The 26,254-nt window shown below is 47.7% G+C and overlaps 1 protein-coding gene across 7 annotated transcripts; it reads right to left on the bottom strand.

The window, feature by feature from the left end:
* Positions 1-1,456: 1,456 nt before the first annotated feature.
* Positions 1,457-24,296, bottom strand: LOC118777100 (nuclear distribution protein nudE-like 1-B). 7 transcript variants are annotated; one of them, XM_036527856.1, is made up of 10 exons: positions 24,185-24,295; positions 15,083-15,179; positions 10,690-10,843; positions 8,053-8,201; positions 7,058-7,194; positions 6,319-6,492; positions 5,432-5,523; positions 5,038-5,183; positions 4,560-4,597; positions 1,714-1,788 (listed from the first exon to the last, which is right to left on the bottom strand). In XM_036527856.1, exons 2-10 carry the CDS (start codon positions 15,166-15,168, stop codon positions 1,778-1,780), a joined length of 987 nt encoding a protein of 328 aa, XP_036383749.1. In that variant the 5' UTR covers positions 15,169-15,179; positions 24,185-24,295; the 3' UTR covers positions 1,714-1,777. The 7 variants fall into 7 exon arrangements, with proteins under 7 accessions (XP_036383741.1, XP_036383749.1, XP_036383764.1 ...); XM_036527871.1 differs by having other exon boundaries at positions 1,714-1,785; XM_036527863.1 differs by having other exon boundaries at positions 4,560-4,594; positions 24,185-24,294.
* Positions 24,297-26,254: the final 1,958 nt, after the last annotated feature.

The raw sequence follows: 26,254 nt of genomic DNA, 5'->3' as shown, positions 1-26,254 counted from the left end.
TTTCAATACATGCCAAAAAAGAATCTGAAATAAATAAAGCTACATAGCCCAAGTTGGTATTTATATATATTTAAATATATACAAATATCTTAGGCAAAGTTACAATGCTTACAAACCTATATACACTCGAGTCTTTTAACAGGCGATGTCGTGTTTGAGAACAGAAGAGAATTATGTGGACGTATTAAGAAATCTGATATTATGCAAGTGCTCCGAATTATGGCTCCAAACCGACGAATTCATGGAAAAATGGATGAAAAGGAACCTGCTTTAGAACAGAACCGATGCAGAACTGGGACTTCTACTGTATTTAAACAAAGCAGAAAACCGACATCAGATTAAAAACCAACCTGGTGAAAATCAAGTCAAAATAACCAAGAGGCACGTTGAACTGAGATTTCACACAATTACAAAGGTTTCATCAACACAAAAAAAAAAACGGTTTTCAAGTGGCAAAATGGTCACGAGACATTTACAGTATACCAATTTGTACGGTCAAAATTTAGACACGTCTGTGAAACGATCGACATGACCAATACCGTATCGACTGCTGGGTGTTGAGTCGTCAGGTCAGCCCGGGGAGTTGGTGGGGACACTCCGCCACTGGGATCAACGTGTACAGTAATACAATGTTGTACAAGACCATTTGTGCACTAGGACGGGCGGGGAACAAAACGAATAAATAAATAAATAAAAATAAAATAAAACAAAAACTAACTAACTAACTAACTACTAGCATTCCTTCAGGTGGCTTCCAGAGAGGGGTCTCCACTAGACTGGCTCGCCCATGGGGGTTTAGCCTTGTCGTTCACTGATGGAAATCCTGGAGCCCACACACAAGGCAACTATTTGACAGCCACTGAACATTTCGGTCTGCTTGCACAGATAGGCTGCACCGTTTGCCCCCCCAGTTTCCTGGGGATTTCAAATGAGAAACAGAAAAAAAAAAAAAAAAACAAAGCAACAATGTGTCTGTCTAACGCCCTGACGCGGCTGCGATAAAGTGATTACAGTCGTCTTCATTTAAGTCATTTTTAGGTCCACGCTACCTGGCCATGCTTTGTCATCTTCATCTTCCTCAGCCACCACCCACAAGGAGATGAATAACTGCAGTATTAGCCAGAGCATAAAGTACGCTGAACTGAACCGACCAATGAGATCCCTTTATACGTCTTTTAGGATATACTCCGGAATTCAAATGTTCGCGTTTGGGTTACTTTGCAGCAGAACCAGAGTAGGATCATTGTCAGTTGTATCTGTGGGAAGAGATATTTGAAATAAAATGAACTGCTTTGGGAGCTCAAAGGTGCTGCTTGCTTAGGCAGAGTGGACTCAAAAAAGAAATGTGCGTGTTCTTGTGTGTGTTATCTACAGTACGTACATACGGCATACATACACGTATACACATACACACACAGAGGTACATATACAGTGACATGTGTTGACTCCCCCCCCCCCCCCCCCCTTCTTGGATGGGTGCCGAGACACCAGAGTGGGTGGAGTCTGTGCAGGGAGTGGGCCAGTCAGGTGAGGGGGGAGGTTTGATAACGCTGGTCCAGTCTGTCCTTCAGTCCAGTCCTGTGCTGTGCTGTCCACACACCGCTGTCCTTCAAGTCTCAGGCCTGTTCCCTTGTGAGAAGCCGTGCTGGGGGTGGGAGGGGGGGTGAGGGGGGGAGGTGGCGGGCAGGGCCACGTCACACACTGAGGGGCAGCAGGCCTGGGGGGGACGCGGAGCGGGGTGCGCCGATGGCCGTCAGGGCTCCGGGGTCCAGTCCGTTCACTGCCCTGCTTCGGTGCAGACAACACAAGAGGTTAGCTCCCCAAAAAATCACCTTCTCTCACAAAGGATGAATTTACAGCTAGGGGGTACATTCATTGGAACTAATTTATGTTGGGGGGGGGAGTAGCGGTCTGAGTGTAGCATCTCTCCGATAGCCTGTCTCTGTTGGGTCCGGTGACACTCGGGTAAACGACCTCTCTTGGCGAGACAAAGGGGATTTCAGCACTCCCTGTGCTGCTGTGGAGACACTTTCCAGTGATCGATGCCAAAGAGGGCGGGTGACCTGAGCTACCGCAGGGTCATCTTTCACCCCCCCCCGGCCCCCTCCCCATAACTGCGCTGCTCTTTCTCTGCCTGTGGCAAACTCAGGCGGCGTCTGAAACAGAAACGCCGCAGTGACCGTTAGGACGACGTGCGCCTGCCAACGAAGGCTCTCTACAACGTGTGATCTGATGACGACCGCAGAACCTGCCGGAAATAAACGGCTCCGCTTTCAGGCGAGGTGGCGCTGCTATTCGGGGGGGGGGGGGGGGGACCTATCTGTGCAGTTAATTATGCTCATCTCCTTTCATCCCCTTTCAGATACAACCTCTACAGACTTTTAAATCACAATACATCAACGATGTGCTACACTATGACCTGGAGATCACCGTTTGTGTTTGCAAGAACTGCTTCAACTGTAAATTAGTTTCAGTGAATGTTTGCTTTTTGAAAAGGAAGGCGACTGGAATTAAAAAAAAAAAAAAAAAGGACAGCTCTGTGGCGTGGCTGCAGAATATTTCAGACAGTAAGTATCCCGCTGTGCCTGCAAGAGGAGATTTTTTTTTTTTTGTTTGTTTTGGGAAGGGTGCACACACACACATATATACACATCCGTGCGCAGAAATCTGCGAAAGCCATGCATGTGGCCTGTGCTGTGTGACACAATCTTTGTCGTTTCAGGTTGTGTTGTGTAAAGATCGGCCATCTTTACCGAGCGCCGTTAAAACCTGACGTTCGGGAGCACTTTCGTGCGCTCCAGAAAGTCATGTGGGAACAGGGCGCTCCTGACTGGGGGCCAGTCCAAGGTCATGTTTTTTTTTTTTTTTTTGATTACGCTGAAGGGGACAAATCCAAATACTGCCCTTAGTGATTTATTTATACTCCACATCTCCCTCTGGTGCTGCCCAGGCAGCCTCCAGATCCCTCCCTCTCTCCTTTTCTGTGAGCTCGTCTGAGTGGCGTCTATCAATGCTGCCTCTCACAGAGCAGAGACACAAGCCAGTCGCCTGCGCTTCACTGTCACGCCTCCAAACCTTCACGCCTTCCTGTGAAGCTTTGAGAACAACTGTAGCTGTTACCACGGTGACCAAAATGGCAATATCGAACTGTCTTAAACACACATTCTCTCCCAACTTTTGTCTATTGCTACCTGCAAAGAAAAACAAATCGTAACCCCAAAAGTTCCTTATGTATGTGATATTACGGCTTCTTCAGCCTGAACGGTTTGATTCTTCATTCAAGAGCCTTGTTATACTGCACATTTAAAACTGAAAACAGATTTAATATTGCAGCTGAGAATACAGTGTCACAGATGACCACGTGTTGAAACCAGTAACAGCATGTACCAGCACCCTCTCTCTGACATAAATCTCTCTGACCCTCCAATCATCACCATCACATCTCTGTGTACAGCATCCTCGTACCTCCTTGAAGAGAGATAACAAACATCCCATATCCAACCGATTCACCAAGGGAAACCAGTTGCCCACAAAACCCTCAGACCGCACCTCGCCCACTTGTCCCAAAAGGCACAGCCTGTACCCCTGTGAAACTGCATTACAGGTTCTCTGGCTTGGTCCTGGGGATATCTGTATGCTGGCTCTGTTCCAAACTAATTTATAATTAAGAGAAACTGCACACGTGTGTATGGATATCTGCCTTATTAATCCCGTGTTCTACAGCTCACCCTCATGCGAGGGTTTGGCTTAAGTGACCGGGTCACTGTCTGTGCACTCTGAGTGACTCGCATATGATTCACCCCCGAATGAGACTCTCATTAAGCGCGTGCAAAATGAGTTAGACTGCGTCTGAAAACGAAGCAAACTAAATTAAAACCCAAAATTAACTGAAATTCAAAAACCTTAAACGAAGTGGCATTTGCTTCTTTATTTGGTACATGCATGCAAGCAGGCATCAGATTATGTGTGTGTGTCTGTGTGTGTTCGATTGTCTTAATGGTGACTTCGGGTGAGGTAAACGTCAAATGACAGGTGATCCGACACGCGGTTACCAGCTCAATCAAATTGAGAAAGTGTTAAACTGAATTGGAACGAAAACCAGCCTGCGTGGGATTTCCCCTGGACCGAGTCGAAGAATTCCTGCGCTTTCTTAACAAAATCAGAATTATGATCATCATCGCATTAGCTTACGCCCCGAATCGAGGGGGACTCGGAATGCGCTAATTGAAAGAGCGCTGCTCTGGCTTAATCTGCCGCTCCACGGAGACCTGCCACCAAAACGAGATTCCGTGCCCGCCGACTGGCCCCGGACTGGGTCACATGACCACAAGGCGACAGCCACACCCGCTAAATGACAAAGGCACACCGGCGCAAGGTTAAGAAGCGGGAGGGAGGCGGGGGTTGGGGGGGAAACAACAATAAAACAAAAACGCCACCACCCAGAGCGGTTAGTACAGATGACATCATCTACTCTAAATGGTTATTGGACCCTGGTCTAAATGAAGGAGGGGTTATAAAGAGCATGCATGTGCCCCACGCGGTGGGATTCGGAGCTTTACCCAGAATAAACGCAGGGAAAATGACCCTCTCTCGCCTGCTGGGAGAAAACAACAGGGTCTAAAACACAGGCCTCCCGCTCATCACACAAAGACTTCACACAGCCTCCTCACCCTGTCACCAGTCATTCCTGACAAACATTTCGGCAACACTGCTGGGTGCTACTGGGGTCTTCTAAAGACACAACACCCGCAACTGAATACTACCTCCACTTATAACATACACTGAGGAACAAGACCCTGATGAACCCAGAATATGAATGACTGAATCATCAGTAGTGACGGAAATAGAACATGTTTCAGTAACTGCACTCATGAGAGATCTGGGCTCAGGGTTTCTGAGTGAAGACAGTTAGCAGAGCAAAATATTTGGGCACACTGCTGTCTTCACTGATTGGGGAGGCAGCTCTTGGTACCCCTGTTCTCGGGCCTGAGAGGGTCAGAGTTCGGGTGGAGAATGTGGCGGTCGGAGCGCGCTTACGCTTTGTCGAAGTACGTGGTATGCAGCGAGTGGGAGAACTTGGCCGCGTTGCTGTTGATCAGGTTGCCGTTGCCCGTGGTGTAGGTCTTCCTCGCCGCCTGGTCCTTGGCGAAGTTGCGGCAGGCTGCTAGCTTGGACTCTAATGCCTGGGAACAGAACAATGCAGGAACCCAGAAGTTACTCGTACAGAGAGAACAGCACTGACCACTCAAACCTCAGTCAGAGTAAAAGTGACTTCAGTGGAAAGGTTTTAACGAATGCGGAAGTGAGGTGATCACTGAGTTCTCATCTTCATTACTAAGATGCCTACTGTATATAGGGAGAGAAAATTAAGCGCTGGCTAAATTTTAAATGTATTTTTTCAGGCATAAAACACCCTTTCTCAAGGCCTTACCCCTACTTTCCGTAGCAGATCGCCCACGATATTGAGTGCTGATATTCTTGCAGAGGGAGTCAGTGGAGAGTTGCTACACCCATTAGTGAGCACTGGGAAGGAGAAAGGACATAAACGTTACCACGCCGGTTGTGTAAGAGTCGAACACTGAAAGACCTCTCCTACTCTCCACGTTTTCATTGCTGTTAACCATGGGGAAAATACATCAGTGCACCCAGCTATCTTCCCCTGCCCAGTTACCCCGACTTCCGTGTTTCCAAAGATACTGAGAGAGAGGAAAGCCAATGAAAGACAGATGAACAATCAGGAAAGCTGAAACGGCTATAACAGCGGTTGATAACAAGGGTGATAACGACTGAATCTAATACTAAACTGAGTTTCATTTCAACAAAATAGCTGCCAACCTCTTCTGCTCAATACCTTCAGAGATATCAAAACACAGAGGAAACGGGGGGGGGGGGGGGGGGGAGATAAAGGGGGGTAAAGTAGAGAGAGGGAGAAAGATATTGGGCAGATGGGATCAATGCAGAGAGAGATGGGGGTAAAACAAGGGAGAGATGATAGTACAGGAGATAGAGGAGCAACAGAGAGGGGGAGAGAGAAAGACAGAGAGAGGGGTAAAAGAGAGAGAGAAGCAATGAGAGAGGCAGAGAGGTAAAGGGGATAAAGGAGAGAGAGAAAGAGAGAAATAAATGACAGATAGGATCAGTGGAGATAGGGAGGGGTGTAAAAAGAGAGCAAGGATGGTAAAGGAGACAGAGGAGAAACAGAGAGGGGGAGAGAGAGACAACCAGAGACAGGGGATGAAAGAGAGAAACAGACAGAAGAGCAATGAGAGAGGGAGAGAGCGATCAGGGAAAGGCAGAGAGGCGGGCTGAGGGGAGCACCTTTGGGGTTTGCGAAGGCATTGTCCATGTTCTTGGCAATGGGCGTGGCAGGGAGGGACAGGGAGGCCTGCACGGCGGAGTCCATCTTGTCGTTGTCCAGCGTGGGCGAGCTGGGCGCGGACATCCTGGTGACGTCTGTGTTCCTCTCCCGCACCGCCAGCTCTTGCCGCAGGTCTGCGGGACGGACAGACGGGCGGACATGCAGAACGCAAGATTAACTGACGCCCTGTAGCAGTCTCCGCTGGCTGGTTTCATAACTGTCCCTGCTGCTGCTGCCTGAGCAGCTGTCACTCTGTCCTTCTTGCCTTATAACAAAATCCTTCCTTCAGAAGGGACGCTTCAAGGACCATGACAACTGAGGCGTTGCAGTGCCCTCAGATCCGAGGCTGTGATTTACTTCTCTCCACACCGTCAGAGCGATGTGTAAACAGCTTCAGAGCTAACCCTCAGTGCTTAGCAGCTACAGATGAAGGCTTTTCACTGCTGAGGGACTGCTTTGTGTGAATAACACACAACATGAAGGAAAAGATGAAAGGGCCGAACCATCGCTCTCACAGGAGGCGGGTGTGTGTGTGTGTGTGTGTGTGTGTACCTGCGTCTGTGTGTGCGTCTGTGTGTGTGTGTGTGTGTGAGTGTGTGCGTGTGTGAGTGTGTGAGTGTGTGAGTGTGTGATTGTGTGTGCGTGCGTGCGCGTGTGTGTGTGTGTGTGTGTGTGTGTGTGTGGGCAGTCAGTGAGTACCTCTGGCTTCATCCTTCAGTCTCTGCACGGAGACCAGGAGGGACTCCTTCTCGTCCAGCTCGCTCTCCAGAAAGGCGTTCCTCTCTATGGCCTGGTTCAGTCTCTGCTCAAAGTCCTCCAGCGACACGATTGTCGCCCTGTGGGCAGAGAGAGTGACAGTTAATCGAAGAACAGAAGGGACTGGCAAGGATATCTGCATCTCTCGGCCCTGCAACTTCCTGCTCCAAGCCACAGGCCTTAATCCCTCTGGGATGTCTATCTCCGCAAGGAGCCCGCTTACTCAGACAGGAGGAGCACTGTCTGGCCTGTGTACGTAGCAGGCTTCTGCAGGTCCATGCCTGCCTGTTTTCCCCCAGAATTAGATCTGATGCAGTCATCGGTGGTGCGCTGAACTGAGTGTAATTCAATCTAATCGTAGCGATTAGATCAAATTGGACAGATGGCCTAACATAATTGACGGGGAATTGGATATCGGTGAACCAATAGCTTTCCGAGATGGGCCCTGTGGCATTTTTAAGCTGTACGACACCAAACATGAACCAACTGACTCGGTGATTGACTGATTCGGCTGCATGAGGAGTGTTAAACACAAGTGAAGACGTGTGGCTGAATAACCGCCCTCTGTCCGCGGCTCAGGGATTCTGGGGCGGCAGTGTAGCATAGGAGTAGGACTCATAACCGAAAGGTTCCCGGTTCGATTCTCAGCTGGGGCACTGCTGCTGTACCCTTGGGAAAGGTACTTAACCAACAATTGCCACAGCAAATATCCAGCTGTATAAATGGATAGCATTGTAAAAAACTGTAACCTATGTAAGTCACCGCTACATGGCAATAATGTAATGATTCAGGACCTCGCAAGCCGAGGGCCGCAGCGTCAGCGTCAGGTTTTGGGCCTGCCGTTGTGCACCTGAGCCAGGTGGTGTGTACTTCCCCCTGCTTCAGTGTGTATCCTGCTGCGTTAACAGGTTGTGTGTACGCCACGGGAGCACCCTGACCTCTTGGCCCTCTCCAGGTCGTCGTTGGCCTGCTCCAGCTCCCGCACGTATTTGTGCAGCTGCTCCTTGATGCCGCGGGTCTGGCCCAGGTCGTCCTCCAGCAGGGAGATCTGCTTGTAGCTCTGCGCGTACTGCTGCTCCAGCTTCTCCTGCGGGGCGGAGACGGAGAGCGGCTGAGCAGGCGAGAGGACCACCCCCCCCAACTCCCTCTCACACACAGACAATCACATACACACAAAGGCCTGCACACATGCATACAAGTACAGATACACACACACACACACACACACACACACACACACACACACACACACACACACACACACACACACACACACAGAGTCACTTAAATATATACATACATACATACACACACAGATACATACGCGCACACACACAAACCTACACTCAAATGTATACACACAAAAGCAGACACACACACACACACACACAAGCAGACACATATATACGTACATACACAGCCAGATACATATGTACACACACACTCACTCACTCACTCACTCACTCACTCACTCACTCACTCACTCACTCACTCACTCACACAGGCAACAAACAGGACTGCCAGCAGTACTATTAACCTACATTGTATTCATCTATTTTTCAGTGCAGCGCTCCTCACTCTGCCGTTCCCAGGCACGGCAGGCACGGCAGTGACCCATATCTCCCACTCAGTGCCGGTTCGATAACGCAGCTGCCCGTCTGACCCGAATCTGCCTGCGCTCGGTCTGATCCGCAATCCTCTCCCACAGTGCTTTCCCTTACCGTGAGTTTATCGACAGACTTGTGACCCGCGTCTGGCAGAGGCTGCTCCTTTCCAGCTTGTTTGAAACCGCATGCCGCGCACAAATATGCACAGTAAAACATAGCAATTGACATACATAGTTAGGCTGTGAGTGAATGTTTTTCTGACCCTGTTTCTAAAGGTGATTACACATTAAACTACCTCTGAAATTGTTCTTCACTTTTTTTTTTTTTTGTGCACTGACACGCAAACGGGTAATTTTAGAAAAATGTCTGCCAAGCTGTATATAGCATGACTCCTCTCCGTGTTTCAGACTGACAGAGACCGCAGAGGGCTAAGTCAAAGGCAAGATGAAGTTGCAAAAGGTGCTCAGAGGAGACGCGAGATCGGCTCTGCGAGTGTGTTTAATCTTCATCACATTCATATTACAGTAAAGTGGGACAAAAAAAAAAAAACAAACAAAACACTCAGATTAATATTGTTCCGTCAAAAGAATATTCCTCTTATGTTAGTTATCTGTTGAGAACGTAACTGACGATGACACGACCGCTGTGGCATGCCCAGAACACAAACAGGGACCTCTCTGAAATGTGAGCGGTCCGCCACTTCAGGTTCTGTGGCCAGACGTTATGGGAAAAACCAGGCTGGTGTGACAGCGCGCGTTTTGATTCCTCATTCACGGCATTCCCCTGCAGGCGAACCGCAGAGCTGGAAATGCACTGCAGTGGCAGGGAGCTCAGGTCTGGGAGAGCTATCAAATTATGCATGTGATCCGCGCAGTCCAACAGTCACGGGGTTTAGAGGAGTGGGTGAAGGTGCCCGCGCAGGTGAGTGGAAGAGACTATAAAGCCTGAGGGGTGTGGGATCTGGAGAGCTGAAGCCGGGGGGGCTGCTTCTGAGTGGACTCCACAGTAATCTGATTTAGCATTGGCAATAATGGCTGCTCGAAGCCATAAAAAAAAAAGCCTTTGACGGCGAGATTTGAACAACAGGCCCATTCCTTCTATTTTCTGCTTCTTCATCCTCTTAGTGTGCCCCCTGCGAACCGAGGCTGCCCTGCAGAGATGCTAGCAATCAGCCAACAACTCCGACAGCCTCACCCACCGCTGGTCTGAACAGTATCTGATTAGCTACAAGTTAAGGGCAATACCAGTTCAATAATATAGCAGCTGTGAATAACATTACCGATGTCTGAAGCACCACTTTGTGTTGAGGGATTTTTTTTTTTTTGAACTTTTCAATTCACCCTGCACTTATCCACTAATGCACTGTAAGTCAGCTTTGGTAGTGCCGAGGCTATATTGTCCTTTTGGTGCATATTTCTCCCGTTATGTTTCTTTTCAGATGCAGCCTCAGATACAGAGATTTGTAGGGATTAAAGATGACTTTTGGATCCATCCATTTCTCTGAGGTTATTTTTTTCACGGGCGAGTAATGTGAACGATATCAAAAATATGTCAATAAGTGAAGAAACAGGTGAACAGCATTAGATGCAGTTCTAACGAATTTAGGCTTCAGGCCTATGTTTCATGTCAAATGCCATGCCTGTCTCAGGTGAACCTCACGTGAACATTTATACTTCTTAAAAAAAACAAGCAAACTAAATAAAAGCAAAACTAAATGTTAATGCCCCTAACATTCCACATCAGCCCATGTGAAATTTCTGGACTGGCGACCTATACGCTGCAATGTTTAGCTGTCTGTTCTCACTGTGGTTACGGATAAACCTACCCAACAAGTTACCTAGCACGCATGTAGGACCTCAGCCACCTGAACCTGCTTGAGCTGCATGCCACCTGTCCACCAGGCACTCAAGTTACACTCTGTATGGAACCTGTTCACCAGCCAATGAGCCTCTGCTACGGTTCTCCTACCTTCAGGGTCTCCACCTCGCTCTTCAGTCTTTGGTTGTCCGCTTGGAGGTCCCGGATCCGGTTCTCCGCCTGACCCAGCTGGGCCTCCAGCTCGGCCTCCAGCTCCCGGCTGCCTTCCTGGAACTCTAGCAGCTCCTCATGGGCCTCCTGGTAACTGTGGGTGGGGGAGAGGGACAGGTCAGATCTTCACCAGACACAAGGGACAAGGCTATTACCACAGGGGCTGCAACTGGGTCAACCAAACCCATCTGGATTTTATGTCTGGTTTAAAGTGTGATAAGGCCCAAGGCCTCTGTTTATTAGATATGATCAAGAAATCCACTGTCGATCTGTCATCTGAAAGACAGGAAGTGAGGTCATCACAGGGCCAGGCCTCTAGTTTTTCCAAGAGCTACACCTCCCTTAATGAATACATAGAAACAAATGCGTGTAAATCATGGCACGAGAGGACGTGTGCTGACAATTGCGATTTAATTCGCTTTCCTTATGGGGAAAGGAGACATGATAGCGGAGACGTTTTTTTCCAGAAATAGATCAATACGCCGGCCTCCAGTGGAAGTACAAACGCACATCGATGGGTCCTGGTTAAAGGCCCCTCAGGACGTGGGGTCAGGGCTCGTCCTGTTTTCCCACAATGCCAGGAAACAAACAAGCGTGATAAACCGTGTGCCCAGATAAGCTTTTGTCTTCACTCATGCTTATCAGCACCCATTCATTCTGCCCTGGATAAGCTGCAGACTCCATGTCAGACACAGAGCCCCATTGAAGACCGTCTTTAAAAATGTAGGGCCTTTTTTCCTCATCGGTTCATCTCCCTCGCATTTTTTTCCAGAGCTCAGCCTGAGCAGACGCTCGTACTCTCACAGACAGGCCTGATTCAGGGAGGGATTAATGACGTGTGACTACTGTAATGTAGTGACAGTTGTGATGCATTTTGATTCTGTGCTCTAGGGGCTGTTGTGTCGTACTATACTTGGCTTCTGTCAGATTGCACAAGTTAACGTGTAGTAGAGCTTGAATAGTGTTATGCTCATACTCACTGGTCTGGGAGTGTTGTTAGCCGGGTCTGACACTGTTGCTTAGTTTAAACTGAATGGATACGCTTATGTTCTATTGTGATGGAAGCTGCTCTGGATAAGAGTGTCTGCTAAATGCATGCAATGTAATGTAATGTAACCGAGACAGTCAGCTCTGAGGCACAGACCCTGCAGGCAACAGGTGGTGGCGCTGACAGACAGTCAGCTCCCTGCTTAACAGCTTGTGCACATGCCTGTCATATCGAAGTGACACCGCTCGGCCAGTCAAAGCAACCCCCGTTCCCTTTCCAAAACACCCCCGATTCAATAAACATACCCATCTGTCCATTCAGACCCCCCCCGCAAGGGCATGCAGTGTGCCGGGAGCAGTGTGATCGTGCAAATATGATACACTCGCTCTGGATATAACTGCCGGCTTGTTTACTGTGCCCATCTGACCCTGGGAGGGCAGCGCTTTCGCAGCGGTTACCTAAGTGTCTGTTGATACGGATACGGGCGGTGCTATAAATGGAAGCCCCCATCCCGCCCGGCGACAGGGCAGGCCGCCTAGCATGTGACCGGCGAGAGGGAGGGGGGCCGGGCGGGTGGATTCGGAAAGGGCTGGAGCCAGCAAATCCTTCGAACAACAAACACTGCCTGGCCCAGGGCTCCTCCAGGCTGCTGAATGGAAGGGGGGGGGGGGGGGGGGGGGGGGGGGCATACTTTTTGGGGATGGATGGAGGCAGGGTGTACCAGGTCCCTGTTAAAACAAGTGGTCACTGCTTCCTGCATCCGCAGCCAGGTCTGCTGATCAGCCCCCCCGCCCCCCCCCACCTTGAAGGATATCCCAGTGCTCCGAGCTCAAAGGGTGAACCCAGCGGCCCCAGGAAGAGCCTTAAATCATTGGTGTTTATGGCTGCCCCTCCTCACCTCCACGCATTCCAGCGCTGCGGCCTCAGTCAGGTTCAAAACAAACGCTCCAACAGCGCACTCAACAGCAATGACAACCCCCTCACTGACACACTACTGCACGTTAACACGCAGCAACGCATCCAGACATGTGACACGTAACTGACCCAATGTTCAGAGAACACTTTCAACAACACACTGCACAGTAATAACCCAACAGTTCTCAGTGGCTGACAGCTGCATACTTCCGTCCTCAGTCACTGGCTACCTCCAGCCTTCGGTGTTTGTGGAAGGTGCTATCAAGCAGTGATGGCATTTTTCATGGTCTGGGTTTGTTTTCTTTAACAGGAAATTCCTCGATGTTTCCCCCCCCCCTCAAACCACACCATACCGGCAGCCCCGTCTGAGACCCTCATCAGACAGGGTGTTGGGAGGTTCAGGGTGCGGACACATTCCCTGAGTATTTCTCCACGTGTGCACGCACACACACACACACACACACACACACACGGGAATAAATGAGTCATATCCCAGTGCAGCTCCCAGCACTGAAAGCAGTGCCTGCTGGGAGACTGAGCTAGACGCCGCCCCAGACACAGCCCAGCCACATCCCAGATCAGCGGCACAGTGATCTTCTTCATGGGAAAACCCACCATGTTACTTCTCTTATGTGCACTTCTAACCAAAGAGACACAGGCAACCGCTCAGAGACTGATATGTCCTGCGGGTCACCACGATTAAATCTCTCATAACGCTGCTACCATTAAAATCAGTAACGAGTTTACAGCGGTGGTATTATTTTCTTGACAAAATACTTTTCTATCAATACTTTTGATTTTCTTTTGTTGTTGTTTTTCTCCTCCAGCCCGACAGGGAAAGGTTGTGCAAGTCAGGAGGCAAAAAATCATTTTGACAGGGTCAGCCCCAGAATCTTAACTATTTTACATCGGCACATACACAACTGTGGAAACAAACAGAGGAGCAAAACAGCTCAGGTCAGTTTTTCAGTGACCAAAGCACTTCAAAGACCCTGCAGGTCTGAATATCAGCAAAATGTATTTGTAGTATTTTCAAATATAAAAAAAACACTTTTCAGCATTGTGTTTGAAGTATCCAGACTTAATCTAAAACAAAAGTGAATACTTTCCAAATACTTATCACATGACACTTCAAAGCTTTCAAAGCTACTTTAAAGGTCAGATTCAAAAGCATTATCTTTCACATGTAACATTCACAAGGTGAGCTAACTGCAAGAGCAGTTCATTAGCAGCCAACTTTTGAAACTCTCACTTCTTAAAGCGAACTGCAACATGCCTTACATGGCTTTGCAAAGCATCTGCTTCTGACATATTAACCCCAGTTCACTGTTACGTAAAACACAACACTAGCCGCCACATTCCACTGGAAAATCTCCAGCTTTCCTGACCTCTATACCTTCAGAAAGACACACTCTTTCCTGTGCATAGCATCTGCGTTACCCACTCAGTGCAGTTTATTGTCAATTAAAAGCCTGAGAAATTCGGAGGAATCCACCGCCCCCCAAATGAATTGCGAGCAGGGATCTATTTTTGGCCGGTTTGCGTTATTAGGTGAGCCTAAGCTCGTTTGCCATTAAGCTGCGTGCGAGCTGGGGTCCGCTGCGATCTTATCACCGGCACGGGGGTCACATGATATCCTGACTTGTGTGCTGCGATCCCTGGAGAGCTGCCAGGCCTGACGCCAGCACCAAGACCAACAATAAGATCACATAACAAAAGATAGCAAAAGAAGAGAAAAAAAAATAAATAAAAGCATTGCTGGTCATGTGCCATCTCTGATGATGTAATCTTACCCATATCAACTGTGAGGACTGCCATAAAAGCTCTTTTTAGGTAAGTGAAAGGGGATCTACCATTTCTGATGACTCTAACTCATTCAGGAATGATCCCCACGCACTGCGGGCTTCCCATAAAAGCTCACTCAGTGGTGAAAGTGCGTTTGTTCCTCGAGCCCCTTTTAAAGCTTTTTTGGAAAGTACAAACAGGTTGCTTTCTGACATCAGTGATTGTCAGAGCGGGGTGTGGGGGATATCCATCCCATGGGATCCTCCACACTGTATGTAATCGGAAAATCCTGGTTACGTCACTTCCAAGCACAACTCTTAAAATGGGTTGCGCGTGGAGGTAGCATTGTCTTGCAAACGCCAGACGAGGGATTTAGACTAATTACTGGAACATGTTCACCTCACCGTTTCGGTCGAGTCTTGTTGACACAAGGTCCCGAAACGCAAACTCTTCAAGCATCAAACCCTGCGTGTTAGACGGCATAACCGGCATGCCGCGGAGGGAGGAACAAAAGGAGTGATGTCACTGAAATCCGAACAATGTGGAAAATCCCAGACCGGGGCGGCATCTTCCTGCAATCACACAGCCGCTCCCGCGGTGGTGCACTGACCCATCTGCGTTTGATGTGCGACGGCTGGGACCCACCTTTTCTTGTACTTGAGGGAAAGGGCTTTCCAGTAGTCAATCTCCTCATCTTTTGAGGAGAATTTTGGTATCATCTCTGTGTCCATGGTAAACCAGCCTGCAAGAGCAGAAAAGAAAGGGGAAAAAAGGGGGGGTCACAACATCATTTGAACCCAGTTAGCAGGAAGGATGAGGCGCACACAAGCATCCACGTCGGTCTGAGAGAGGGAATAAAGATCCTGACAGGTACTGGGTGGTTCAAGCAGAAACAGCCCTACTGGGTAATCAGACTGAGAAAGGGAGGTATGGGGAGGGTAGACTGACAGGGCGGCTGAAAATACAGCAGGGCTGCTGTCCTTCATTAAGACCGCTGGCCTGTGACCCTGCCGTCACGCCATGTCCCGCTCCGTCCCCAGTGTCAACAACAGAGAGTATCCATCGGGCTATTTTTACCCTCGGCTGTGCCTGACCTGCTTATACAGGTTCGCACTGCCGCGGTGTCCCCAGAACAGGAAATACAGTCACATTTCACAGCCCTGAGGCTCTGCTGGCTTCTGCCCCAGCCAATCTGCCTGCCAACAGCACCTCAGGCTAGTAAGACTGTCAGAACTGACACGAACATAAACCCTGACCCAATGCTGGATTCATTAGGGAGAAGTTTCGATACAAGTTTGAAAAAGTTTTCTACTCTAGCTATTTCTACTCTAGTCTTGCTTTCATTTTTCCAGAAACCTATAAATAACTGATTTGCTTGCATTTTTATTCTGCCTATTTTATTTGATACTCAAGTTGGAAATGTGTTGGTTAGCCACAATGAGGGTTAATTTTAAGGGTTCTGCTCAGCAAACTGATGTCAAATCTTTCCAGAGACTCAGTGCTGAAACTACTATATTTAAACAAACGAGAATGTAGACAGAAAGAAATGTTTTCACGTAAAAGTTAATCAGCATTCTGTTGAGTGTGGAGAGGGAAGATGTTGGAACAATTTTTACAAATAAAACAATGAAACAAGCGGAAAAGTAAGGAGGACTCCAGAAGACTGGAGCTGTGAGGCTTCCAATACAGCTAATAACAGAAACACTAAAGTACTGTAGCAAAAAACACGTTTTAAGAGAAAATGTTAGAGAACTGATCAATCGATGCTTACAACACAAAGAGAAACCCAGCAGACAGAGCTTATGTACAGAAACTGAGACAAAAAGCAGGACTTAATTATAACAGTCCAATAGCAGGGACACAAAAACCAAAGCCTGTGTTTTACACTGCAGTGAAATACTACAGGTCACCAGCAACAACAACAACAATAAAAACTTACTTGAAAGTGAAGTGTGCCCTTTTATTTAAGCCAAAGGCATTAATCAGGTGGATTAGTAGTCCTGAAAATAGCCTAGTCGTGATGGAGATATAGCTTTGACCCCGGCAATGAGATCCACAACGTTCCTATTCATCTCGTCCTGCTGATGTAGAAGGAACTAATAATTACAGGGACCGCAGAGCAAAACAAATTCCATGAGCTTCTCTCTCAAATGGCATCCCATAAAACAGACCTTTAAATCAGTTTACAGGCTGAGCAAATCGCTGATCTGGGATCTGTCCTAGCCTGAAACTCACTGCACAGTCTTCCCCCGATGCCCTGAGCTCTAAAATCATTTTCCTCCGCAGGGGTGCAAGTAAACCCCTATACAGACGTACACGCACATCTGTGCCTGATCTCCTATAGCAGGTACATCTATGGGATAGGCCTACTCCTGACCAGGGATTCGCGTTTCGATTAATGTCATCTATGGCTCCCAAGACGGAATGTCTGAATAATGTAACCCCGCTCCTAATGAATTCCAGTTCCGTCTGTGCAGATAATGACTAACTGTGAAGAGATCTGCTTCAACACACTGTTAGACAGGAATAAGGAATAACATCAATGAACAGTGCTGTTTTTTGCAGGGCTCTTATGCATACTAATGAGAAAGAACGCAAATGCAAATACACTCTATTTTTCTTCATTTATTTTTTTTTAGGTTAGTTAATAGGCGGTCAAATGCTGATCCAAGAGATGGATGGTTGAATATTATAGGCAGTGGACAGTCATAACAGAACATTAGCATCTCCTGGCTCTTCGTTTAACATGCTCTTTCAGATAACACAGCATTCAAAGGCCTCAGTTGATGGCTTCCTCTCCTCTCGTTAGATTTCCTAAAGAAACAGTTTTCTGTGTGTGTGCATAAACCTTTGAATTGTGCCACATTCACAAGCTTGGGTAACGTGATCCCTAACAACAAGCCTGTGCCCAGTCATTACTGTACGCCCCACTTCCCTGTCTGCGAAATAAAGAACCTTCCCCCTGGCATCATCAGATGCCCCATTTCCCAGTCTGCAAAATAAAGCCCCTGAGCCCTGGCATCACCTCAGGCCTCATTTCCCTGCCTGCAAAATAAAGATCCTGTGCCCAGGCATCATCACATGCCCCATTTCCCTGCCTGCAAAATAATGAGTGTTCACCCTGGCATCATCAAGTGTCCCATTTGCCAGTCTGCAAAATAAAGCCCCTGAGCCCTGGCATCACCTCAGGCCCCATTTGCCAGTCTGCAAAATAAAGATCTTGTGCCCAGGCATCACCGTATGCCCCACTTCCCTGCCTGCAAAATAAAGAGCCTGTGCCCAGGCATCACCTTATGCCCCATTTCCCTGCCTGCAAAATAAAGAGCCTGTGCCCGGGCACCACCTTATGCCCCATTTCCCTGCCTGCAAAATAAAGAGCCTGTGCCCGGGCACCACCTTGTACCCTACTTCTTTGCCTGCAAGATAAAGAGCTCTTGCCCAGTCATCACCTTACGCCCCATTTCCCCGCCCGCGAAACGGCGAGCCGGTGCTGCGCGGGCCTGCATCCAGCGCTTCCCTTCGACGGGAAAACAACAGGCACAGAGAGGCCTCGCTCTGCCTCCGCGCTGTCAACTCCAAACCACAACGGCCGCTTTCATTAAAATTCCTCGCTTTTATTCCAGTGTTTGTGTTCCCTGCCTCCGCGCACAGCGCGGGTCTCGCCCCTGCCGTCTCGGAGCCCAAGCCTCGGCCGCGCCCGGGCTGCCAGCTCGCTCCCCTTCCCAGCACACCGCAGCGCAGGCATTGACCGGGGGCTTACCCCCGGGCCCCGCCGGGACGCAGGGAGAGGAGGGGGATCGATACGCACTCAGGGCTCACCATCAAAGGCCCTCGCTGTCCCGAAACGCTGCGCGTTACAGAGCCCGGAGCGCCGGCTCTCCGCGGAGAAGGATCAGATAAGAATCCACACCCGCCTCTTCCCACGCCTACCTTATCCTCACGCTAGACCCGCCGCTGATGGATGAGGGATTTCCAGCTGAGACCAGCTCAACACAACAAAGCAGGCCTCGGTATAGAGCAAACAGGCCACTCCGCACCTGTGGGTCATGGGTTCAGCTCCCTCATGGGGAGACTGCTGTTGCAGCACTGAACAAAATGGAGGCTACTCCATCTTCCCTGGCACAATAAAAGTACAGCTGCGGAAATGCACTACAGAAACGTGGCACACGTGTGTAGCGTGTACAAATGAAAAGGATGCAATCGGCCACGGACCCAGGATGTTCACGGAGCAGGTATGTAAGGTAATTATGTCAGACTCACAGTGCAGGACCGCGTATGCAAAAAAAACACCTCAGCCAAACAATGCAATCTTTCATTCCTTCAGTTCACGGACACAGCAGGACCGTAAACGCCCAGCAATAACTGATAGCTTAATCGCCGAAACTCCATCAGCAGCCAATTACCTCTCTACTGTGAGAACACCTGCCGAGGCCCCGCCATTAAAAAACACATACAGTATCTGTCTTTATTTGGGGAACGCCATCTCATTTCCTGGCGCCACATTAATGACAAACAATATCAAGTTCTGCCGTGCCGTTTTTTTTTTTTGACACAGCCACAAGACGATAATTGAAAATGTAATAATAATGATAAAAAGGGAAACGGAGTGATAAAATGAAACATTCCCCTGGTGGATGTAAACTGCACCCAGTGTGATTGTCTCATCCATCATCCTGACTCCAGCATTAGGAAGGGGAGACCTGAGCCGAGGGCCTGAATGTAAATTGCACGCCCTTTGGGCTTTACGTGTTTCCGTGTCTGCACAGGGGTGTTTATAGAGATACCAGTCCTAAATTGGAGGTCTTCTCTCTGTGGGGTTTAGGTGTGAAGTCCATGTGAGCTTTCAACAAGATGCTTGTCCTGAAAGCAAAATCCATTATCTTTAAGGGTTTACGTCTCAGATCCAAGCCTGTGAGTGAGTCTTATCTAATCTTAAGGACATAGTACACCCTAATCATTTTGTACCACTCAGATGAGTATAAAAACAGCTGTACAGGTTCTTGTGCCAAACGGATTAACTTACAATACCTTATAACAATATGCACGCACAAGGAACTAAAAGCGAAAAAAAGCCGACTTCATTTTTCTCTGACTGTAATTACCATCATAATAGACTTACTAGAAATAGACTTGCTAGAAAAGTTCCACTCATTGTAAGTGCTTCTAGAGAGTGCTTGAGGCGATACAATGCAATATTTTATCTATGACAGAAACCGCAGCGTTTCCAGAATTAGTCAGTTCCGTCAGTTTGGCTACGATCTGTACGCATGCCTGTTCTGAATGGTAAGATGATTTCTATGCAAGCACCACCTCCAACCCATTTGGTACTTCAAAGTCAACGCCTATGGGGTTGACTCTCTCTTAATGCGGAAGAAGACTCACTGGTTTGGGACGAGTGTGCTGACCCAAAGTGAAACTCATACTCACATGATAAGGTACCTTTGAACTCTGTCACAGCACTTAAGCATGAATTTCACTTTCTAACACGTCTTGTGCAAAATGCACTACTGAAGCAAAATTACATATATATTATTTTATGTTATATTGGTAGTGCATCAAACTGGGAAGCACTTCTAGAACCTGGCAGATGAACAGGGACAGTGTCACTGATAGAGGTGCAACAGCATATAAAGGCTGACCATCTAACCATCTCATTCATTTAAAGCCTGAGACAATGTATCATGCAGCCCTACAGACCGAATTTAACCGTTTAGATCTTCTACGGCTCTCGACAGTAGAAAGAAACTGAAGAAACCAAACCAGCTTAACTCCTTCCTCTTGGACACAAACCCACCCGATAACAGGAGCTCTCAATCCCTCCGTAGATGAGAAAGGGGGCGGTGGTGACACAGATATGAGCAAACAGTAAAGCACTTTCTGCACCAAGGCAATTTGCCCCGGTTCCTCCTCGGAGGGAACCTCGGTTGTTGTTCACGCATGCCGCAGAGTTCAAAGACCGGAGACCAGGTGAAGCAGACGTGCACGTGCAAACACGAACTCTGGCAAGACGTCGGCTCCTGATGGTGAGCCGCCACTCGTGCTTGAGTGTGTAGATTTTTTCATCTCTACACGTTTCCCCACAAGTGTGCCTCTGTTTCAGTGAAAGAGGGAATGTCAGCAGAGCCCGAAACAGCTGTTAAATGTCAGAGGCTGCACAGCAGCTGTTGCGAACACTTCACCAGGCCCCGATTTGTTACAGACGAGGCCAAGATCAGGCTCCCGATAGAACGGGAAGGACTCTCCACGCAGCACACCGGGGATAAATCAATCATCTGGCAGGTGTGAAGAGAAGACAGTAGAGAGCCCTGCCTGGCTGTGATCTAAACAACACACCCATTTTACATCAGATGGTAGACCTGCTTCACTTCATAAAGAAGAGGAAACTATGGTGTGCAACATGGCACCAATCTGTCTAATTTGACAAGGGGAACTTCTTTGCCCAGCGCTGAACATCCGTGAAGTGAACCTTTGTGCATTTTGCAGAGGAGTGCAGACATTTAGACTGACCTCCGAATGTCAGCTACCTTTCTCACCTCAGATGACACAGCGCTGATCCTTAAAGTGCGGCCTGCTGCGTCAGGCAAGAGACGTGGCCGTGCGGTGTACAGTTACGTACATCAGCAGCAGACACAGACAGAGGACTACACCCAAAGGACCAGTTACACAGCTCCCACCCATAAGGAGAAAATACTTTTGGCAGATTGCGTTACCACTGGGAGGGGAGGCTATTGATTATCAGAGGGAAAGTAACAGATACCATCTTTTTAACATTCTTACCACATGTCTTATTACCCAGGACAGTAACAGTGACAATGACTAATGGCCGCAGCTTATGTAACTCCACCAAGGCACCACAGCAATGTATTACCATAGATTTGTCACTGGCCATCAGTTACGAATGCCTTTTCCTCCCTGAAGAACAGGGAGCTTTTAAATACTAATATGATACCTCTTTTCTAGCCAGCTGGGGAAAGGGGATGTGTTTCTGTGGAACACGCTGTACCGTTCAGATTGCTCCACTTATGCGAACGTCACACATTCACATTATTCCAGCCTTCAATGTTTTCCAGACATCAGGAAAACGCTAAGGAAACAAAAGCACGCCACAGCACTTTCATGGCTCTGAGACAGTGTGCCTGATCGCTGCAGTGATTCATAGCAGAAGATACAAAAAGACTCTTAAAAGCAGCCTCTGACATCAGAGCTAAGATCCCACCTGACGCCAGAGCATAGAGCCGGAGCGTGCTGTGGAATTCTGGGATAGATTCATTGAGAGAAAACGAACGGTCGCCCACACGACAGTGACCCAAAAAAAAAAAAAAAAAATGAACAGAGACAGAGAGCACAGCACCAGCCGTGAGGGGAAGCGGAAAATCGCTGCGCGTCTTCACTTCTGAACGCAGACATGCCTAAGCCCTGGAGAATGAGGGGAATGACACGCACTGTGGTGTGGTTACCATGGAGCTCCCGCCGGTAAATACTCCGCTCTTACGGCGGCCGCTCGGCTCCGAAGGCGGCCTGCGTGAGAGCGGCGAGTGCACGCACGGTAGCCCGAGAAAATGAATTATTAAAGAACAGAAAGCAGCATGCTTTTCTTTCCAGAAAAAAAAAAACATACCACTGAGGCTTCAAGGGACAGCACAACAACAACAACAACAAAAAGTACAATAGTGTTATAAGCGATTCTGATGAGCAGCATACAGTGCTACTGTCAGTTAACCAAAGCAAGGTGCCCCCCCCCCAAAAAAAAAAGGAAGCTTGTGGGGCACCTGCGTGTTCCCGCGTTCACAGACACGCTCCCGTGATCTCACTCTTGCATCACCTCCCAGAAGACGGGCTCTGCCGGGAAGCGACATGCCGATTCCCCAGGCCATCTGGATGGCATTAAGCGGGACTGGACTCCAGTTAACAGGCAGCAAGGGGAGCAAAAAGAAAAGTGAGCAGTGTTTTTGGCATTTTTTTCCCCCACTGGAGGACCCTACGTTTATTCATAGCCTGTGAGTCATCGCGGTGAGAGCGGATGCTTCGCGGATGACTCCCCCCCCCTTTCTCTGTCAAACCCACATCCTCCGCTCCAGCTCACATGGGCCGATGCGTGTCCCGTGTAAGGGCGGGCGACCGGCGGAGCCACACGCCCCCGCAGGGGCGACGGCCCGCGGGTCAGAGACAGGCGGCCCCTGACAGCCCACTGGGGGGCCTCCTTAAAGGGCCGTGATTTACGGAGCTCACATGTGAGCACGCGCTCCTGAAAGAAGCCTGTGGCTGTCTAAGGGCTTTCAAAACCCACAAAACAAAATCACACCGCTGTTGTTTTGACTCAATATAAACAGGGTAATCAATGATTCGTGGTGAGTGTCTGAGTATTCGTAAAGTACAATAGTGGCTGAATTGCCCACTTCTCCACATTGCTGAAGACTGCACGTGGCTCTCTACCACTTGCTGAAGGATATCTGTCATCTAAGAACCTTACAACAATTAACAATCAGCTAACTCACAACGTCTACTTTCAGTGCGCCACCAAGCACCAACCTAGATAAAGCAACCATTCTTTCACTGGGATGTTCAAACTGATTGTTGCAAACACTAGCTGTGGTTTAAAAAAAAAAAAAAAAACAAGCCTTTATGCCCCTAGTGAAATTCGAGGACGAACTGGGAGCCAAAGCAGGCATTTGTTCAAGATACAAGGCTGAGCACTCTTTGACCCAAGATTCTTATGCGTTGACGCATAGACCAATTCCATCAAGCGGGAAGTCGGTGGAACTTTAAACATACAGCACTGACGTACTATTTTCCCTTTGTGGTTATCATTTAAACGATGTGATCAAAAGGTAAATACTACCAACGGGTAAACTGGGGATATTAATTTGTTTTGCTTTGGTCCAGTGAGAAAGACGTGAGGCACACACTTTTGTGGTCATCCACTTTAAAAATGAAAATCACGAAATATGTTGTGTATGTAATAAGCAGAGACTGTGAGAATATTGGGCGTTTGTCATACAAAATTAAAGGTGCATTTTGAAAGCAGAACAAAAAACACTACAGACTCCCCCAATCTTAAATGTCTGGATCTCTGTCTAAGTCCCACCTAAAGTCTGAATCACATAGCCACCTATTCAGCTAACTTGGCTGATACCGCTCATACAATAGCAACAGCACGAAACTAACGTTGAGGGGGACTAGCTAGCTATGAGGGCAAATGGCAAGCTATTTAGCAACCCAGCTACATAGTTAGCTCCAACTGTACCATTTAAACAGCAACCAGAAAGACAGCAGACCAGACATCCTTAAACGTTAACATTAGCGTTTAGCTATCTCAGGCATACCGACGCTGCCGTCAGGCGTCAGCTGCGCTACCTCGCTAGCCACCTAAGCCAGATACCGAGGACAGGGTGTCGATATCAATCTTCAAAAGCACAATGCTGTCAGACATGACAAGAAAAGCATCAACTCATCTCGGTAGGATAACGCTCACACTATCACCGACCGAGCTAAACTGTCAGCGTCAGCCTGCTAAGCGGAGACACGGCTGGACATTTAGTGAGCTAGCTCGCTAGCTAACGCAATGACACGTCAAACAGAAACAAGTCAGCTGTCAACAGACACGGGAGGCAACGGCGGCGTCGTGTCCTGTTTCAAGCTTTCTATATACAGCATTCAGCCACATAATATGTATCACTGCTTTGTGTACCTCAAACACAAAAACAGACCAGCTACACTGTCTGGTATATTTATTTAGCTACGTTCTACCTGGTCATTTCCAGCCAGCGTCTCTTGAGCGTATATCCCGGTGTTTTAACGCATTCCCGTCGTCCGCTGTCCGCCCGCTGCTTGGGAATGAAAAACGGCAGCCCCGACTCCGGGGGAGTTAAAGCCGCGCAGCTTCCGGCACGCACGAGGCCGCGCGGTGACATCACCCACACACCTCGCCGCAAACGCCCATCGTGACGCAATAGCGCACTACTCGAATTATATTGCTATTGTATAGGTAGGGCTAATTTTAGTATGGGGCTATGTATAGATGTTTTGTGTATTTGTTGTGCAGCGCAGAACTGTTGAGCTGGGTTGCACGCAGTTTGCTTACTTTATGTCAGCGCAATCTCGCTTGTACGGTACTATAAATAATTTGCCAGCTGTTTGTATTTGTAAACACAATATTTGTGAACTAACCGTGAACTACCTGTTACAATTTATTGTTCATACTTCGCACAGAATGGTGTGTGTAAAGTGCAAGACTGTGAAACTAGGGATAATTCACTAAGCAGGGTTAAAGGCAGCTTGAACTACGGAGCAAACTGTGGTATTGTAGTTGCTAATCAACAGACCACATTAGACGGACTTGCTTGGGATTCTTTCAAAGTACGCTTCATGGTGAACTGGTTTCTGTAGTAACACAACTACAAACAGTGAATTATCCTAACTGCACTAATGGAGAGCAAAAATAAACCAAGGGGGAAAAAAAGAGTCGCCATAACATGAAATTAGAGGAGGAATGAACGAGCCAAATCCATCCACAGCATAGTGCAAAAAAGAGATTTCCATTTTATCATATTGAAATAGATAGAAATAGCTTCTTCACAGTGGAATAATGCATTCAGGTTCACAGTACTTTGTATGTTTGACAGAATATTAGAACGCCTACTAAGGGTTCCTCAGGGTGTATTTCCTTTAATAATGGGCTAAATCATGAAAGAATCTGCTGAAAAACCAAATCTGGGTCAATCACTTTTTTAAGTACAAATTTTCAGTTATTTTTGCACAGGTGAAATTTCTCCAGTATATTTCAACGTCCCTTTCCTCACACAAAGAGGAATAGTGAATCGAATAATGCTACCCAACATCAAAATAAAAAAAAAAAATTAGTGAGTTTTAAAACACTGCACATTAAATTTACTGAAAATGGAGATCAAAATGTATCATGCTTATTTAGTTTTTGGAGGGAACATATGTTGAAAACTAACAGACATTTCCTGCTTTGTCCTTTCCCTGATGGATGACATTGATGATACTGGCATACTCATGTGTGATATTTTTTAAAGCCTTGAATACTTCTGCAAGCTTTTTCTGATGTGCCATGGTGGACATCTGAATGTTGGTAAGTGGTGTAGACTACTGGTTGGTAAAAGTTCTCAAACATTCAATACTGAGTAGAAAATAAGTGTTTGAGTGCTTTCTGTGAAAGGCTCTTCTTGTCAGAAATACCTCTCCATGTTGTAGTGTTCCTTACCTTGTTAGTTTTTTCACAATGGCCACGGTAACATAAAACATAACTTCTTTTTCATAAACGTTGTTAAAATGAAACCACAGTGACCACATGTACTAAAATTACACCTGTTGACATTGCACATACCTCACCATCTCCATTTCTAGTTACATATTAAACCTATTATCATAGCAAAGAATATTATCTCGGGTTTTTCTTTTTCATGTCAATACTGCAGACCTCAGTGGGTTTCCTTATGTTTTATCTGATGAGATTCAGAGAGACCAGCAAGACATTAAGAAAAGGTACTTGGATGTTTGTCAAACAACAGATGTGACAAAAAAATCAGTTGGATGTTTGATTTGAGGCAGACTGCCTATCTACAGGTCTTTGCTGTACACTTTTTCTCTTAACATGGACATTCTTCAATGGTGGGGTGCTCATTTTGTCATGTAATATGTAGCATCTAATACTGTCAGCCTGGGTTGTCTGGCATCAGACCATGGAGATTGAATCTCCCCATACAGTCCTGTTGGCAGTTTTTCCCCACTCCCTGCATACTTCAGCTAGACTGGACTTTTATATGTAGTCTGCAGCTGAAAAAGTCAACCGCTCTC

Source organism: Megalops cyprinoides, chromosome 1, assembly GCF_013368585.1.
Source record: "Megalops cyprinoides isolate fMegCyp1 chromosome 1, fMegCyp1.pri, whole genome shotgun sequence".
In the NCBI taxonomy this organism is placed as follows: Eukaryota; Metazoa; Chordata; class Actinopteri; order Elopiformes; family Megalopidae; genus Megalops; species Megalops cyprinoides.
The sequence above is the reverse complement of the archived record's forward strand: the minus strand, read 5'-3'. Positions and strand labels throughout refer to the sequence as shown.

Bases quoted from the DNA above. Each gene is read 5' to 3' on its own strand.
- LOC118777100 (XM_036527831.1), bottom strand. From the start codon at position 15,168: ATGGACACAGAGATGATACCAAAATTCTCCTCAAAAGATGAGGAGATT. The intron at 8,202-10,689 runs GTAGGAGAACCG...TCCGCCCCGCAG, and splicing joins GCGAGGTGGAGACCCTGAAG to GAGAAGCTGGAGCAGCAGTA. The intron at 4,598-5,037 runs GTAAGCGCGCTC...GTTTTCTCCCAG, and splicing joins ACCACGTACTTCGACAAAGC to CAGGCGAGAGAGGGTCATTT.